This window comes from Rhinopithecus bieti, unplaced genomic scaffold, assembly GCF_001698545.2.
Source record: "Rhinopithecus bieti isolate Rb0 unplaced genomic scaffold, ASM169854v2 scaffold_6380, whole genome shotgun sequence".
NCBI classification, from domain to species: Eukaryota; Metazoa; Chordata; class Mammalia; order Primates; family Cercopithecidae; genus Rhinopithecus; species Rhinopithecus bieti.
This window is the reverse complement of record NW_016806642.1, coordinates 6,790,255-6,806,722: the sequence shown is the minus strand read 5'-3', so window position 1 is coordinate 6,806,722 and position 16,468 is coordinate 6,790,255. Positions and strand designations below refer to the sequence as shown.

At 39.6% G+C, this 16,468-nt stretch overlaps 1 protein-coding gene across 1 annotated transcript in view; it reads right to left on the bottom strand.

The window, feature by feature from the left end:
• DOCK7 (dedicator of cytokinesis 7) overlaps positions 1-16,468 on the bottom strand; it is a 259,128-nt gene that overhangs the window by 221,428 nt on the left and 21,232 nt on the right. Inside the window, 1 exon segment of the mRNA XM_017877272.1 lies at positions 10,082-10,187. Within this exon segment, the coding sequence (XP_017732761.1) occupies positions 10,082-10,187 (106 nt within the window).

Here is a 16,468-nt window from a genome sequence, read left to right as displayed (position 1 = left end):
TAGAAAATAAGAGATGAAAGTAATTTTAAAACTTAAGGCAAATAACTTATTATTTTTTAAAATAAAAGCTTTTAATCTAGTTCTTTCTAAAATTTTAAGATATTCAACCAGACGCACTAAAGAAAACACAAAGTATTACCCTTCTTGCACTCCTCGATGTTTTGGGTCATACTCTCTTTAATGTCCTTGCTGACGCTTTGCCCAGAACTCTCACATAAAAACACTAGTAAGAATTAACAGTTTTATTCTACTTTATAGTTTACAAAGTACTCACTGGAAGGATTCTTTTTGCTTTTTTATATCTTTGGATATTAAAAAAAGTAAGTTGCTACATTTCTAAACAGTGCTCTGACTTTATTTCTTGTTTTGTTTAGTATCCTAGTAAAACATATAATCAGACTGGGGTAGGCTAAAAGTTTCCCTCCGGCCGGGCGCGGTGGCTCAAGCCTGTAATCCCAGCACTTTGGGAGGCCGAGACGGGCGGATCACGAGGTCAGGAGATCGAGACCATCCTGGCTAACACAGTGAAACCCCGTCTCTACTAAAAAATACAAAAAACTAGCCGGGCGTGGTGGCGGGCGCCTGTAGTCCCAGCTATTCGGGAGGCTGAGGCAGGAGAATGGCGTAAACCCGGGAGGCGGAGCTTGCAGTGAGCTGAGATCTGGCCACTGCACTCCAGCCTGGGCGACAGAGCGAGACTCTGTCTCAAAAAAAAAAAAAAAAAAAAAGTTTCCCTCCAAAAATTCTCCACATCCTAACACATGGGCCCTGTACATGTCACCTTACATGGAAAAAAATAAAACGGTCTTTGCAGATATAATTAAGGTTCTTAAAACGGGGGTATTATGCTGGATTTTCCAGGTGGTTTCTAAATGCAATCACATATATCCTCATGAGAAGACAGAGGGAGATTTAGGCTATACACAGAGAGAAAAAAAGTTGTATAAAGATGAAAAAGAGAGAGATTTGAATATTCTAGCCTTAAAGATAGAGGTGATATGATCATAAGTCAAGGAATGCCAAAGCCATCAGAATTTGGAAGAGACAAGGAACTGATATTCCACTAGAACATCTGAAGAAAGCACAGCCTTGCTAAAAGCTTATTTAGTCCAGAGATACTGATTTCAGACGTTTGGCTTCTAGCACTGTGAGAGAATAAATTTCTTTCATTTTAAGCCACCCAGTTTGTAGTACTTTGTTATAGCAGCCATAGGAAAGGAATACACAGGCCCTATTAAAACTACCCATTAATAATAATAAAAGACTGGTAGCATTCTTCAGCCAAGTTTTAACAAGATACTTTTAATAAAATATCATACTTCTTATCTAGTTTGAAAAAGAAAAAATATTCAGACAAACCTATAAAGGATATATAACAAATATGCAGTTATACACCAATGAAAATAAGAACATGTTATTTCTCAGGATATTCATCTGGAATAAAAACACTGAAACCTGCCTCTGTGCAGGTGTACATTATTAAACAGAAGGTGCTTTAATCTATGCTTCTTTGGACTGAACTTTTTTTTTTGAGATGGGGTCTTCCTCTGTCATTCAGGCTGGAGTGCAATGGTGCAATTTCAGCTCACTGCATGCAACCTTTGCTTCCTGGGCTCAAGGGATTCTCCCACCTCAGCCTCCCAAGTAGCTGGGAAAACAGGCATGAGCCACCATGCCTGGTTAATTTTTGTTTTTTTTTTTGTAGACACAGGGTCTCGCCATGTTGCCCAGGCTAATCTTGGAACTCCTGAGCTCAAGCAATCTGCCTGCCTCGGCCTCCCAAAGCACTGGGATTATAGGTGTGAGCCATGGTGCCCAGCCTGGACTTAACATTTTAAAGATATTGAGTAAAATAATAAATAACACATCTTAAACACTCAAAAGATAGCAGTTATTTATCATTATCAGTATATGTTATGTCATTTTAAACCTCCCCCAAACCCTGTAAGTTAGATATAATTACTATTTCAGTTCTACAAATAAGGGCATTTGTGCTCAAAAAAGTTAACCAACAACTGAAAATAAAATAGCCACAAAATGGTAGAGCAGAAATTTGAAACTGGGTTTTCGACCTCTAAAATTTTTTCTATGATTTTAAGCATTCTACCTCACCTATCTTATTAAGTACAAATTATACTATGATGTTCTTAACAAAGAAAAAGAAAGCAATCCAACAGGAAAAGAGAAATCTTCTTGAACCATTATTATTAGAACTGGGTATCCACATTTAAAAAATGAACCCCAATCTCTGTATCACAACATATACAAAAATTAAACTGAGATGGATCACAGACACAAACATACATGCTTAAAACTATAAAGCTACTTCAAGAAAACACAGCAGGATATCCTTACAATTTTGGAATAGGCCAAGTTTTCTTAGACATGAAAAAAGAATCATAAAAGAAAAATTGAATTCATTAAAAGACACTGTTAAGAAAATAATTAGGCTGGGCGCGGTGGCTCACGCTTGTAATCCCAGCACTTTGAGAGGCCGAGGTGGGCGGATCACAAGGTCAGGAGATCGAGACCACAGTGAAACCCCGTCTCTACTAAAACTACAAAAAATTAGCCGGGCGCGGTGGCAGGCGCCTGTAGTCTCAGCTACTCAGGAGGCTGAGGCAGGAGAATGGCGTGAACCCATGAATCCGAGAGGCGGAGCTTGTAGTGAGCCGAAGCACTCCAGCCTGGGGAACAGAGCGAGACTCTGTCTCAAAAAAAAAAAAAGAAAGAAAGAAAATGATTAACAAGCCACACTAAAAGAAAGAACTTACGAAACATATTTGATAAAGGACTAGTACTTAGAATATATGAACAAGTCCTACATCTCAATAATTTTTTTTAAAGTCACACCCTCAAGTAAATGGGAAAAAATAAAGCACATAAAAAACTGCTCAAACATCAAAAGTCACTAGGGGAAACTTTCCCTTCTGGAAAGACGAAGTAGAAGTACTTTTCTCTATTCTTTCCACTAAGTACAACAGCCTAGATACTACATAGAAAACAAACCTAAGAAGACTCTGAAAAGTATAGAGAAAAAGGCTGGCCGGCAGGGACATCAGAACCCAGGGAATGGCACGACAGTGAGTTACTTCAAAATTTCTTTTTGCCTTATACATTCCAGACTTAGAACTAGAAAAGCCCACAACCCAGAAAACGACAAGAAGCACTAGAGGTAGTGGGACTGGGCTGTGATGAGCCTGTTTTCCCCAGCCAAAAGATCAAGAAAGAAGCAACCTGACAAAAAACATTTAGACTTTAACTGCTCAAAGGCCAAGTGGGGAGCTATATTTCTACCCTCACCAAGCTGTAACAAGGCATCCCAACTCTCCCCACCAGGGTAGTATCAGAGAATTACAAGTAGGGTGTTGGGATTTTTATATCTACCAAGCAATAATTAATCTTTGACTCTCATCGTCTCAGTAGAGGCCACTAAGGAAATCTGGACATCAACTCCTATGAAGCAGCAACATGGCTCCTCTTTGCTTTATCACTTGGGCACTGTCAGAGAAGGTCTAGTGGAGAGTAAGTACTTTCACCAATGCCCAGTGTAACAAGGCCACACACCCTTGGATGTCAGTAGAGGCCATGTGAGGAACAGTAAGGAGCACTGGAGCACTACTACCCTTCCCAGCTAAGTAGTGTGAGCTGTGGTCCAGTAGAAGTGGGGACTCTCCCTCCTGCTCAACAATAAGTAACAAGGAATCCTTCCCCTCCTTGTATACCAAAAGAAGACAAATAAGAAATCTGAACTTCTACTCCATCTGTCCAAAACAAGATAGCATCCACCTATAACTAGAGCAATATCAAAGAAAGCCAGCTAAAATATGTTTAAATAAGACCTAGAAATTCACAACATAAGACCCAAAAGGTACAAGTTCCAATCAAAAATCTCTCATCATACTAAGAACAAGGAAAATCTGAACTCTAATTAAAAAGACAACCTGGGCGGGCGCGTGGGGCAAGCCCTGTAATTCCCAGCACTTTTGGGAGGCTGAGACGGGCCGGATCATGAGGCAGAGATCGAGAACCAGTCCTGGCATAATACTGGTGAAACCTCAGTCTCTAACTAAAAATAGCAAAAAACTAGCCGGGCGACGAGGCGGTGCGCCGTGAGTCCCCAGCTACTCGCGGAGGCTGAGACAGGAAATGGCGTGACCCGGAGGTGGAGCTTGCCAGTGAGCCGAGAGCCGGCCACCTGCACTCCCAGCCTGGGCAGCAGAGCAAGAAGACTCCGTCTCAAAAAAAAAAAAAAAAAAAAGACAACCTGTAGATGTCAATACCAAGATAAGTGATCTTGGCATTATATGACAAAGATTTTAAGGCAAACATCAGAAAAATAATTCAAGAGCAATTGTAAACACTCTTAAAATAAATGAAAAACCAGAAACTCTCTGTAAAGAAACAAAATCTCGGCAAAAAAACAGAAGATATAAAGAACTAAATGGAAATTTTGTAACTGAAAAACACAATAACCAAATTTAAAATTCAATAGACAAATTCAACAGTAGAAAAGAGGGGATAGAGAAGGTAAAATCGGTTACCTTGAAGAAAGAAAATAGAAATTATCCAATCTGAATAGGATTAAAAGAAAACAGACTGAAAAATCAAAACAAAACAAAAACAAAAGTAGAAAGCATCTTCAGGGACAAACTATACTAAAATATCCAATACTAGCACCACCAGAGTCCTAGAAAGTGAGGAAAAAGAAGACAGGGCTGAAACATATTTGAAAAACCAATGGCTAAAAACTTCTAAATTTCATAAAAATACATAAGCCTACAGACACAAGAAGCTAAGCAAACCTTAAACAGGATAAACCCAAAGAAATATGTACCATGACACAGCAACCAAATGTAGATTAAAAAAAAAAAGAAAGAAAGAAAAGAAAAGAAAGAAGAAAGGCCAGGTGCAGTGGCTCATGCCTGTAATCCAAGGACTTTGGGAGGCAGAGGCTGGCGGATCACCTGAGGTCAGGAGTTCAAGACCAGCCTGGCAAACAGGGTGAAACCCCATCTCTACTAAAAATATAAAAATTAGCCAGGCGTGGTAGCGGGCGCCTGTAATCCCAGCTACTCAGTAGGCTGCGGCATGAGAATCGCTTGAATCTGCCTCCAGGAGGCAGAGGTTGCAGTGAGCCAAGATTGCACCACTGCACTCTAGTCTGGGGGACAGAGCGAGACTCAGTCTCCAAAATAAAATAAAATAACACAAAATCCTGAAAGCAGTGAGGAGAAAATGACACCTTACCTCTAGGGGGAAAAAAATTCAACTTACAAATTTCTCATAAAAAATCATGGCAGTCAGAAAGTGGCACAACATTTTTCAAGTGCTGTAAGAAAATAACTGACTACCTGGAATTTTAGATCCTGCAAATATCCTTGAAGAATGAAGGGGAAGGCCGGGCACAGTAGCTCATGGCTATAATCCCAGCACTTTGGGAGGCCAAGGCAGGTGGATCACCTAAGCTCAGGAGTTCAAGGCTAGCCTAGGAAACATGGCAAAACCTCAACTATACCAAAAATATACAAAAAATTAGCCAGGCATGGTGGCATGCACCTGTGGTCCCAGCTACTCCGATGGCTGAAGTGGGAGAATTACGCCTGGAAGGCAGAGGTTGCAGTAAGCTGAGGTTGCATCGCTACACTCCACACTGGGTGACAGAGTGACACCCCTGTCTCAAAAGAAAAAAAAAAAAAGAAAGAAAGAAGGGGAAATCAAGACATACACTGATAAAGAAAAACTAAGAGACTCTGTCACCAGCAGATCTATTCTAAAAGAATGGCTAAAAGAAATTCCTTAAACCAAAAGGAAATAATAAAAGATATCTGGAAATATTAGGAAGGAAAAACAAATACAGCACGAGCAAAAAATATAGGTAAATACAATAGACTTTCCTTTTCCTCTTGACTTTTCTAAATTGTCCAATATGATTCTAAGTGTATATAGAGAAAATGTTTAAGACAATTATGTATAGGAGACGGTAAAGGGATGTAAAAATAGGTAAAGTTTCTATACTTTACTCAAACTGGTAATATATGAACACCAGTACTGTGATAAGTCATGTATATAACACAATACCTTGTACAGCCACTAAAAAAGCTATATAAAGAGATACTCTCGGCCGGGCGCGGTGGCTCAAGCCTGTAATCCCAGCACTTTGGGAGGCCGAGACGGACAGATCACGAGGTCAGGAGATCGAGACCATCCTGGCTAACACGGTGAAACCCCGTCTCTACTAAAAAAAATACAAAAAACTAGCCGGGCGAGGTGGCGGGCGCCTGTAGTCCCAGCTACTGGGGAGGCTGAGGCAGGAGAATGGCGTAAACCCGGGAGGCGGAGCTTGAAGTGAGCTGAGATCTGGCCACTGCACTCCAGTCTGGGCGACAGAGCGAGACTTCGTCTCACAAAAAAAAAAAAAAAAAAAAAAAAAAAAAAAAAAAGAGATACTCTCAACAACACTATAAATCAAAATGGAATCCTAAAAAACATTTAGGTAACCCTGGAGAAGCAGAAAAAAGAAAACAGAGAGATGAAAAACAGAATAAACAAAAAATAAAATGGTAGATTTAAACCCTAACAGAGTAACAACATTAAATTATAAATTTATATATTATATTATAAACATAAATGTAAACAGTAAGAGACTAGCAGAATGGACTTAAAAATATGACCTAACAATGTGGTATCTACAAATAACTCACTTCAAATAACACAACATAGGTAGGTTGAAAATAGAAGTATGGAAAAAGATATACCAGGTGACCAATACTCAAAAGAAAGCAGGAGTGGCTAAGTTAATAAGGGAAAGTGCAGACTTCAGAGCAAACAACAGTACCAAATAGAGAGTGACATTATCTTGATTATAAAAGGAATGATCCAAGAGGACACAGCAATCTTAAATGTGTATGTACTAAATAACAGAGCTATACTCTGTGTATGTACTAAATGACAGACCTATAAAGTAGGTGTAGCAAAAACTGATTGAACTGAAAGAATAAATAAGACATATCACAATTATACTTGCAGAATTCAAGAGATCGCTTTTCTGCAGATTCTAGAAAATCAACAAGGATATAGTAAAAATTCAAAAGCACCCTCAACCAATAGATCTAACTGACATTTATAGAACACTCCACCCAATGACAACAGAATATACATTCATTACAAAGGTCCCAAAAGTATACATCAAGACAGACCATATTCTGACCCATAAAACAAACTTCAACAAATTTAAAAGAACTGAAATTAGACAGAATGTGTTCTCTGACTGTAATAGAATCAAACTAGAAAGTGGCAACAGAAAGGTAACAGGAAAATCTCCAAACACTTAGAAATTAAACATACTTCTAAATAATCCATGAGTTACAAAAGTCTGAAAAATGAAATGAAAAAATACATTGAACTAAATGAAAATACAACATAAAATTTGCAGATAGGGAAATGTAAACCAAAAATATAAGTGAGATACCACTTCGTACCCATTAGAACGGCTATTATTTTTTAAATGGTTAATAACAAGTGTGGACAACAATATGGAGAAATTTGAACCCTTGTGCATTGATGGTGGAAATGTAAAATGATACAGTTGCTAAGAAAAACAGATTGGTGGTTCCTCAAAAAGCATACAATAAACACAGAATTACTCTATCATCTAGCAATTCTAGTTCTAGGTATACACCCAAAAGAACTGAAAATAGTGACTCAAAAAGATAATTGTACTCTCATGTTCATAGCAGCGTTATTCACAATAGCCAAAAGTTTGGAAACGACCCCAATGTCCATCAAAATTAATGAATAAATAAAATGTGACATATACATACAATGGAATACTATTAAGCCTTAAAAAGGAATTAAATCAGCCAGGGATAGTGGCTCACGTCTATAATCCCAACATTTTGGGAGGCTGAAAAGGAGGATCACTAGAGCCCAGGAGTTCAAGACCAGCCTAGGCAACATAGTGAGACCCCGTCTCTACAAAAAATACAAAAATTAACGAGGCATGATGGCATGTGCCTGTAGTCCCAACTACTTAGGAGGCTGATATGGGAGGATCACTTGAGCCTGGAAGGTCAAGGCTGCAGTGAGCTATGATGGTACTACTGTACTCAGCCTGGATGATAAAGCAAGAACCTGTCTGGAAAAAAAAAAAAAAAAAAAAAGATACAGGCTACAACCTGAATAAACCTTTAAAACATTCTGCTAAGTAAGTAAAATAAGCTAGATACGAAAGGGCAAATATTGTATGATTCCACTTACATCAGGTACACAGAAGAGGCAAATTCATAAAGGCAGGAAAGATAATATATTATCAGGAGTTGGGAAGAGGGGGGAAATGGGAAGTTATTGTTTAATGGGTACAGGGTTTCAGTTTGGGATAATGAAAAAGTTCTGGAGATAAACAGTGGTGATGGTTGTACAATACTGTAAATGTACTTAATGCCAGTGAATTGTATAAATAAAACTGGTTAGAATGGTAAATTTTATGTTATGTATATTTTACCACTATATCTATTATGTATATAAGCATAGCATGTAAGTATATATTACACATACATAAAATTTTTTTTAAATTCAATTTTTTTTCTCATTCAGCGCTTTTTGCCCAGATATTATTTCTAGGGCAGTATACAGCTCAGAATTTAAAATGTCACAAATAAGTACTCAGTGAAAATAACAACAAAACCTGGGAAGTCGCTACATATGTCTAATTCAATGAGTTCATGGATTCTAGGTCCTGGTGATGTGGAAGGACAATTGGAGTCAGGGTACCATAACAAGAAGGCCATAAAGATAAGAGGTGGTGATCAGAGAGTGGGAAGCATAAAACTAAGATTACACATGGGTTATAGTTATTCATAATGACAAAAATCTAAGCTCTGGTTATAGAAATTTTGAGTAGTTAAGGTGTAATTCAGGATGCAAAATAATATCACTGGAAGAGAAGCATTCAAGACACCGAGAGCATTTTGGAAGGATTATCTCCATGTACATTGAAATCAGCCAGAAATCCATATATTCTAAAATTTCTCCAATTAGCATGTTACTATAATTAAAAATAAACTTAATGTTTTGAAATTTTAGTAAAACAAACGTTATAAATATATCACTACAAGTCGATCAAACTGTTATTTCCCAGTTTGTTCAATAACAGGTACCCTTTCACAGCTAAATGGAAAATGCTAATCTATAACTCCACCCTATCATGCTTATTTGCTTTTTTAGTTTTCCAGAGCATTTTGTAAAATGACCTCTAATTTTAAGACAAATGGAGGTATGTTTTAATTCATATTTCTAACATAATAAATATTAGTTTTTATCAAAACTGAATTTCCTCATGCCAGCTTCTTTAATAAGAGAACATTTATGTCTCTGACACAGTACTAGGCTTACAGTAATAATTCAATAAATATAAATTCATTTATCTTAAAGGCAACAGATAATCCTACAAACCCATATAATTATTTACTTTGGTGCTTGTTTCTAGAATAGATTCCTAAATTTTCACATAATGAATCACCTTCAGTCTTTAAAAGTTCTAAGGCCAGATGTGGTGGTTCACACCTGTCATCTCAGCAATTTGGGAGGCTGAGGAGGGCGGATCACACGGTCAGGAGTTCGAGCCAGCCTGGCCAATATGGTAAAACCCCGTCCCTACTAAAAACACTGGGCATGGTGGCACATGCCTGTAGTCCCAGCTACACGGGAGGCTAAGGCAGGAGAATCACTGGAACCCAGGAGGTAGAGGTTGCAATGAGCCGAGAACACGCCATTGTACTCCAGCCTGGGCGACAAAAGCGAGACTCGGTCTCATAAATAGAAGGAAAAAAAAGTTATAAATGTAAAATTCCAGGATTGATTAAATCCTGACTACAAAGTTTCAGAGTTGGCTAGGAAACTAGCAATTCTATGACACCCCATAACATCCTCTCCCAACACAGATTTCAACAAAATGAGGTAACAACAAGTAAGGTTATGAGATTAATGATGGAACCCAATTAGTTCTTATCTTTCCACTATTTTTTCATGGCCTAGTCAATCATACACCAATAACATACTATATTTTGAATACGTTACTTACTGTGGTGTGATGGGATATATTGCCAACAATATTAAGGTTTTTGAGCAGTTGGGGAGAACCACTATATTGTCCGGAGATCTGCTTCCTAACTTCAGCTGCCACCGTTCTATAATGAAGAAATCAAAAACATTATACGTATTATTAAAAAAAAAAAGCTAAACTAGTTTAAAATGGAGGGAAGCTAAATACATTAAAGATTCATTTAAAGAAAAACAAAATCTCGGCATAACAATAAGGCTATAAATTCATAAAATATTTTAGGAAATACTTTTCTAGCTTATAATTACATTAGAACGTCTTATGTTGATGTAGGGTACTAGAGTGACAGACAACCTATATGAGGCTATTTTATATGGGCATTATAGGGAACACACTTTGGCCTACAATAGAGCTGGAACTATAGAGCCGGCTCTATTGTTGGGAGCTATAAAAAGATGTGTATATTAAAATGTATATGCTTTAAAGTATATAAAGTGTACATTAAAATGTGTATTATATTAAAATGTATATACTTTAAAGTACAATAATTAGGAATAAAAAACTCTGGAGTGTTTTCAAGTTAATGATTTAATTCAGAGCCCTGACCATCTTGGTTCCCATTAGAGTTTCCAGCTGAGTTTCAAGATAATCTCATTTTCCTAAAAGTATTCAGATTTAGGATATAATCTTTTCTCCTATTTCTTCTCTTCAATTCCTCCTTCCTTCTTTCATATTCAATCATTTCACATACATTTACTGAGCATTGTTATGAGCCAACTACACAATTAGAAATGTTTACACAAAAATAAGAGTTACCATTCTTTAGGGCTTAAGATACCGAGTTAGCGCAACCTTTTCTAAGTAGGTGACTTGAGGTACTTTATATAATATTTGTGTTTTAAAAGGCTAACTTTGGCCGGGCACGGTGGCTCAAGCCTGTAATCCCAGCACTTTGGGAGGCCGAGACGGGCGGATCATGAGGTCAGGAGATCGAGACCATCCTGGCTAACACGGTGAAACCCCGTCTCTACCAAAAAATACAAAAAACTAGCCGGGCGAGTTGGCGGGCACCTGTAGTCCCAGCTACTTGGGAGGCTGAGGCAGGAGAATCACGTAAACCCAGGAGGTGGAGCTTGCAGTGAGCCAAGATCCGGCCACTGCACTCCAGCCTGGGTGACAGAGCGAGACTCCGTCTGAAAAAAAAAAAGGCTAACTTCCTATTCATAATTGCCAAACCTTGGAAGCATCAAGCTATCCTTCAATGGGTGACTGGATAAACAAACTGTGTTACATCTATACAATGAAATATTATTCAGTGATAAAAAGAAATGAGTTATCAAGCCATGAAAGACACAGAGGAACCTTAAAAGAATATTGTTAAGTGAAAGAAGCCAATCTGTATGACTCTAATTATATTTTATTCTGAAAAAGGCAAACTATGGAAGACAGTAAAAAGACCAGTGGTTGTCAGGGGCTGGAGTGGGGACAAGAAAGGAGGAATGAATAAGTAGAAATAGGGTGATATGGTTTAACTGTGTCCCCACCCAAATCTTATCTTGAATTGTAGCTGCCATAATTCCCATGTGTTGTGGGAGGGACCCTGTGAGAGAAAACTGAATCATGGAGGCAGTTTCCCCCATACTGTCTCCTGGTAGTGAAGAAGTCTCACCAGATCTGATAGTTTTATAAGGGGTTTCCCCTTTTGCTTGGCTCTCATTCTCTCTTGCCAGCCACCATGTAAGATGTCCCTCTGCTCCTCCCTCCTTTTCTGCCATGATTGTGAGGCCCCCCCAGCCATGTGGAACTATGAGTCCATTAAACCTCTTCCCTTTATGAATTACCCAGTCTTGGATGTATCTTTATTAGCAGCATGAGCAAAAAACTCATACATGGGATGTTTCGGACAATGAAACTATTCTGTATGATATGGTAATAGTGGATACATGTCATTATATATTTGTCAAAATTAATTGAATGTACAACACAGTGAACCCTACTTAATCTATGGATTTTAGTTAGTAACAATGTACATCAATATTGGCTCATCAATTATAACAAATGTAGCACACCCATGCAAGATGCTAACTGAAGAAATCTGGGAGAGAAGGGAGGATGTATAAGAACTTTCCATACTTTCCATTCATTTTTCTGTAAACCGAAAACTGCTCCCTCCCAAAAAAGTCTACTAGTTTAAAAAAAAAAAAACAAGTTAATGACAAGGGAGGAAGACAACAGCACCAAAGCATCAAGAAAACAATCAGAGGTTAGAGCTGAAATCTGGAGACAGAATGAAATCTTGGAGAGGGAGAATAGATTCAGGAGAGGGCAAAGGGCGAATTATGTAATCCTTTGTGTGAAAAGACAGGAACATTCGCTTCAGTTTAGGACTCCATTAGGGCTTTTACTTATTTATTTGAGACAGAGTCTCACTATTGCCCATGCTGGAGTGCAGTGGCGCGATCTCAGCTCGCCAAAACCTCCGCCTTCCAGGTTCAAGCTATTCTCCTGCCTCAGCCTCCCAAAGTGCTAGGATTACAGGCATGAGCCACCGTGCCTAGCCTCATTTGGGATTTTAATGAAGCCTATATAATGTGAGTATTCGTTATTATGTTTAGCTTGAAGTCCTTACATATCCTGATCCTCTCATCAAAGCTGAGATGAGAATATGTAAAAGCCTTTAAAAAGACACAAAACAGGCCAGGCGCGGTGGCTCATGCCTGTAATCCCAGCACTTTAGGGCGGATCACGAGGTCAGGAGATCGAGACCATCCTGACTAACACAGTGAAACCCCGTCTCTACTAAAAATACAAAAAAATTAGCCGGGCGTGGTGGCGGGCGCCTGTAGTCCCAGCTACTCCGGAGGCTGAGGAAAGAGAATGGCGTGAATCCGGGAGGCGGAGCTTGAAGAGAGCCGAGACCGCGCCACTGCACTCCAACCTGGGGGACGCACACAGACTCCATCTCGGAAAAAAAAAAAAAAAGACACAAAATACATATTCTACTGGCCGGGCGCGGTGGCTCACACCTGTAATCCCAGCACTTTAGGAGGCTGAGGCCGGCGGATTACGAGGTCAAGAGACCGGGACCATCCTAACCAACATAGTGAAACTCCGTCTCTACTAAAAATAGAAAAATTAGCCAGGCTTGATGGTGCGCTGGCTGTAGTCCCAGCTACTCGGGAGGCTGAGGCAGGAAAATCGCTTGAATCCGGGAGGCGGAGGTTGCGGTGAGCCAAGACCGCGTCAAGCCCATATCGCGTCGAGCCCAGATTGCGTCACTGCACTCCAGCCTGGTGACACAGCGAGACTCCGTCTCAAAAAAAAAAAAAAGGACACAATATGAACATTCTACCTACCTCACTGCTACTCACCTCACTCTACCAATCTCAGCACTAGCTCAGTGTTTCTGGGGCTAAATCATGAGTAAACTGAATAGTAAACTGCTGTATTTCATCAAATTCAAGATATCACTGGCCAGGCGCTGTGGCTCACCCCTTTGTAATCCCAGCACTTTAGGAGGCCGAGGCGGGCGGATCACGAGGTCATGAGATCGCGACCATCCTAGCTAACACGGTGAAATCCCATCTCTACTAAAAATATAAAAAAAAAAATTAGCCGGGCATGGTGGCAGGCGCATGTAGTCACAGCTACTCGGGAGGCTGAGGCAGGAGAATGGCATGAACCTGGGAGGCAGAGCTTGCAGTGAGCCCAGACTGCACCACTGCACTCCAGCCTGGGCCACAGAGTAAGACTCCATCACAAAAAATAAAAAAAAATCACTAATTGTTAAGAAGAGACATTAGTCCATGTACAGCTAATAAATAAAAACCTTGCCAATTAACCATCACACCATCAGTAAATTGAAGATTTCAGATGTTAAAATGTGAAATTTAAAATAATGAAACATAGTTACTTCAAGAGGCAATCTTTTGTTTAATAACAGACATAAAAACTATAATCCTCATATTACAAATATCTTTCTACATGACATTAATTTCCCCCAAAAAGAAAATCTATTAATTTGAAAAGAAGCTGTGATAATGCAACAAGAACCATTTCCAAACTGAGCTATAGTAGCCATAAAACATGTGTAACCCAGACAAGGGATGTATTTACAACTGAGACCTTCCGCAAAGATTTCGTAAATCTTCCCAAATAAAAAAACTTTATCTCTTAACCATATCATCATCCAAAGTATGCAAGAAAGAAATGTAATGAATAAATATAAGCCCTGATACCAGTTAAAATCCTTTATCAGAGGTTACTTTTTCCAACCAGATTTTTTCTTACTCCTAGTGATAGCTCAGAAAGAAAACAAGGTAGTCTTTTTTCCTTCCAATAAACCATTAATATTTTACTGCAAAGTAGAAAGAATAGGTCAAAAATTCTGTAGTTACTTATGCCCTTAAATTATAATATGAAAAAACCTTCTATCCCTCCCAAGAAAACATGATCCAGTATTTGACCTATTTATCTCTTTATCCACTCTCTCCATTCCTACAAGTTACATATGTTAATACACATTACAGTTTTCACAAAAGAAAGCATCCACTCAGGCCATTCATTATATGATGTTGGAAATAACCAGCAAAAGACCCACATTCCAAAAGAAAATTACGTTGCATTTAACCTTTCTTCTAACCCACTCCTACTTTCAGACACACTATTCTAGCCATGATTTCCAGAATGAACCAAGGGTGATAAGGCCAATCTGGGCCTGCCTTTCTCTTAGACATTCTTTACGGGACCAGAAGTAAAGCCTGAGTAAAAATGAATAAGGAGAGTTCATACTAAAGTCATAAGAAAGTTTAATTGAGCTACTCCTATAAAGTCACACACACACACACACACACACACACACACACACACAAATAGCTGCAATGTACTAAGTCTAATAATAAGATCTCTTGGAACTGGCACTATTCGTATCTCAGATAGAAGTCAGGGAAGAAATGAAGGGTAAAGGATATATCAGGGACAAAGGAAAAAAGGACTAGCTAAAAATCCCCAAAAGAAAAGGAAGAGAGCAGCTGACACTGCAGTAGTGTAACTATCTAAGTTCAAAACTGGTGAATGATGGGTTGTATCAGAGTTCTAACACTGTGTGAGTTCGAATTAACAATAAAGAAAACAAGTGAAACCCCATCTCTACTAAAAATACAAAAATTAGCTGGGCATGGTGCCGTGTGCCTACAGTCCCAGCTACTTGGGAGGCTGAGGCAGGAGAATTGCTTGAACCTGGGAGGTGGAGGTTGCAGTGAGCCTAGATCACACAATTGCACTCTAGCCTGGGTGACACAGCGAGACTCCGTTTCAAAAATAAATAAATAGCCTGGGCACGGTGGCTCACACCTGTTATCTCAGCACTTTGGGAGGTCGAGACGGGTGGATCACCTGAGGTCGGGAGTTCGAGACCAGCCTGACCAACATGCAGAAACCCTGTCTTTGTAAAAACACAAAACTGGCCGGGTGTGGTGGCACATGCCTATAATCCCAGCTACTAGGGAGGCTGAAGCAGAAGAATCGCTTGAACCTGGGAGGCAGAGGTTGCAGTGAGCCAAGATCGTACCATTGCACTCCAGCTTGGGCAACAACAGTGAAAAACTCTGTCTCAAAATAAACAAACAAATAAATAAAAAAATAGGCCTGGTGCAGTGGCTCATGCCTGTAATCCCAACACTTTGGGAGGCTGAGGCAGGCAAATTGCCTAAAGTCAGGAGTTCATGACCAGTCTGGCCAACATGGTGAAACCCCGTCTCTACTAAAAATACAAAAAAATTAGCCAGACATGATGGTGGGCACCTGTAATCCCAGCTATTCGGGAGGCTGAGGCTGGGGAATTGCTTGAACCAGGGAGCTGGAGGTTGCAGTGAGCCCAGTGAGCCTAGATTGCACCACTACACTCCAGCCTGGGCACCAGAGCGAGACTCTGTCTCTAAATAAATAAATAGAAAGAAAGAAAACAATAGACTAAAGAAAAACAACATTGTACCACCTACTAAGTATTTGTGCCAAAAAATGTTTAACCTGAATTGAATCAAACCTTCACATCTAACTTATAGTTTACGAGAAATACAGAGAACAGTATAACAATACTATTGCAGGCCGGGCGCGGTGGCTCAAGCCTGTAATCCCAGCACTTTGGGAGGCCGAGACGGGCGGATCACGAGGTCAGGTGATCGACACCATCCTAGCTAATACGGTGAAACCCGGTCTCTACTAAAAAATACAAAAAACTAGCCAGGTGAGGTGGCGGGCACCTGTAGTCCCACCTACTTGGGAGGTTGAGGCAGGAGAATGGCATAAACCCGGGAGGGTGGAGCTTGCAGTGAGCTGAGATCCAGCCACTGCACTCCAGCCTGGGCGACAGAGCGAGACTCCGTCTCAAAAAAAAAAAAAAAAAAAAAA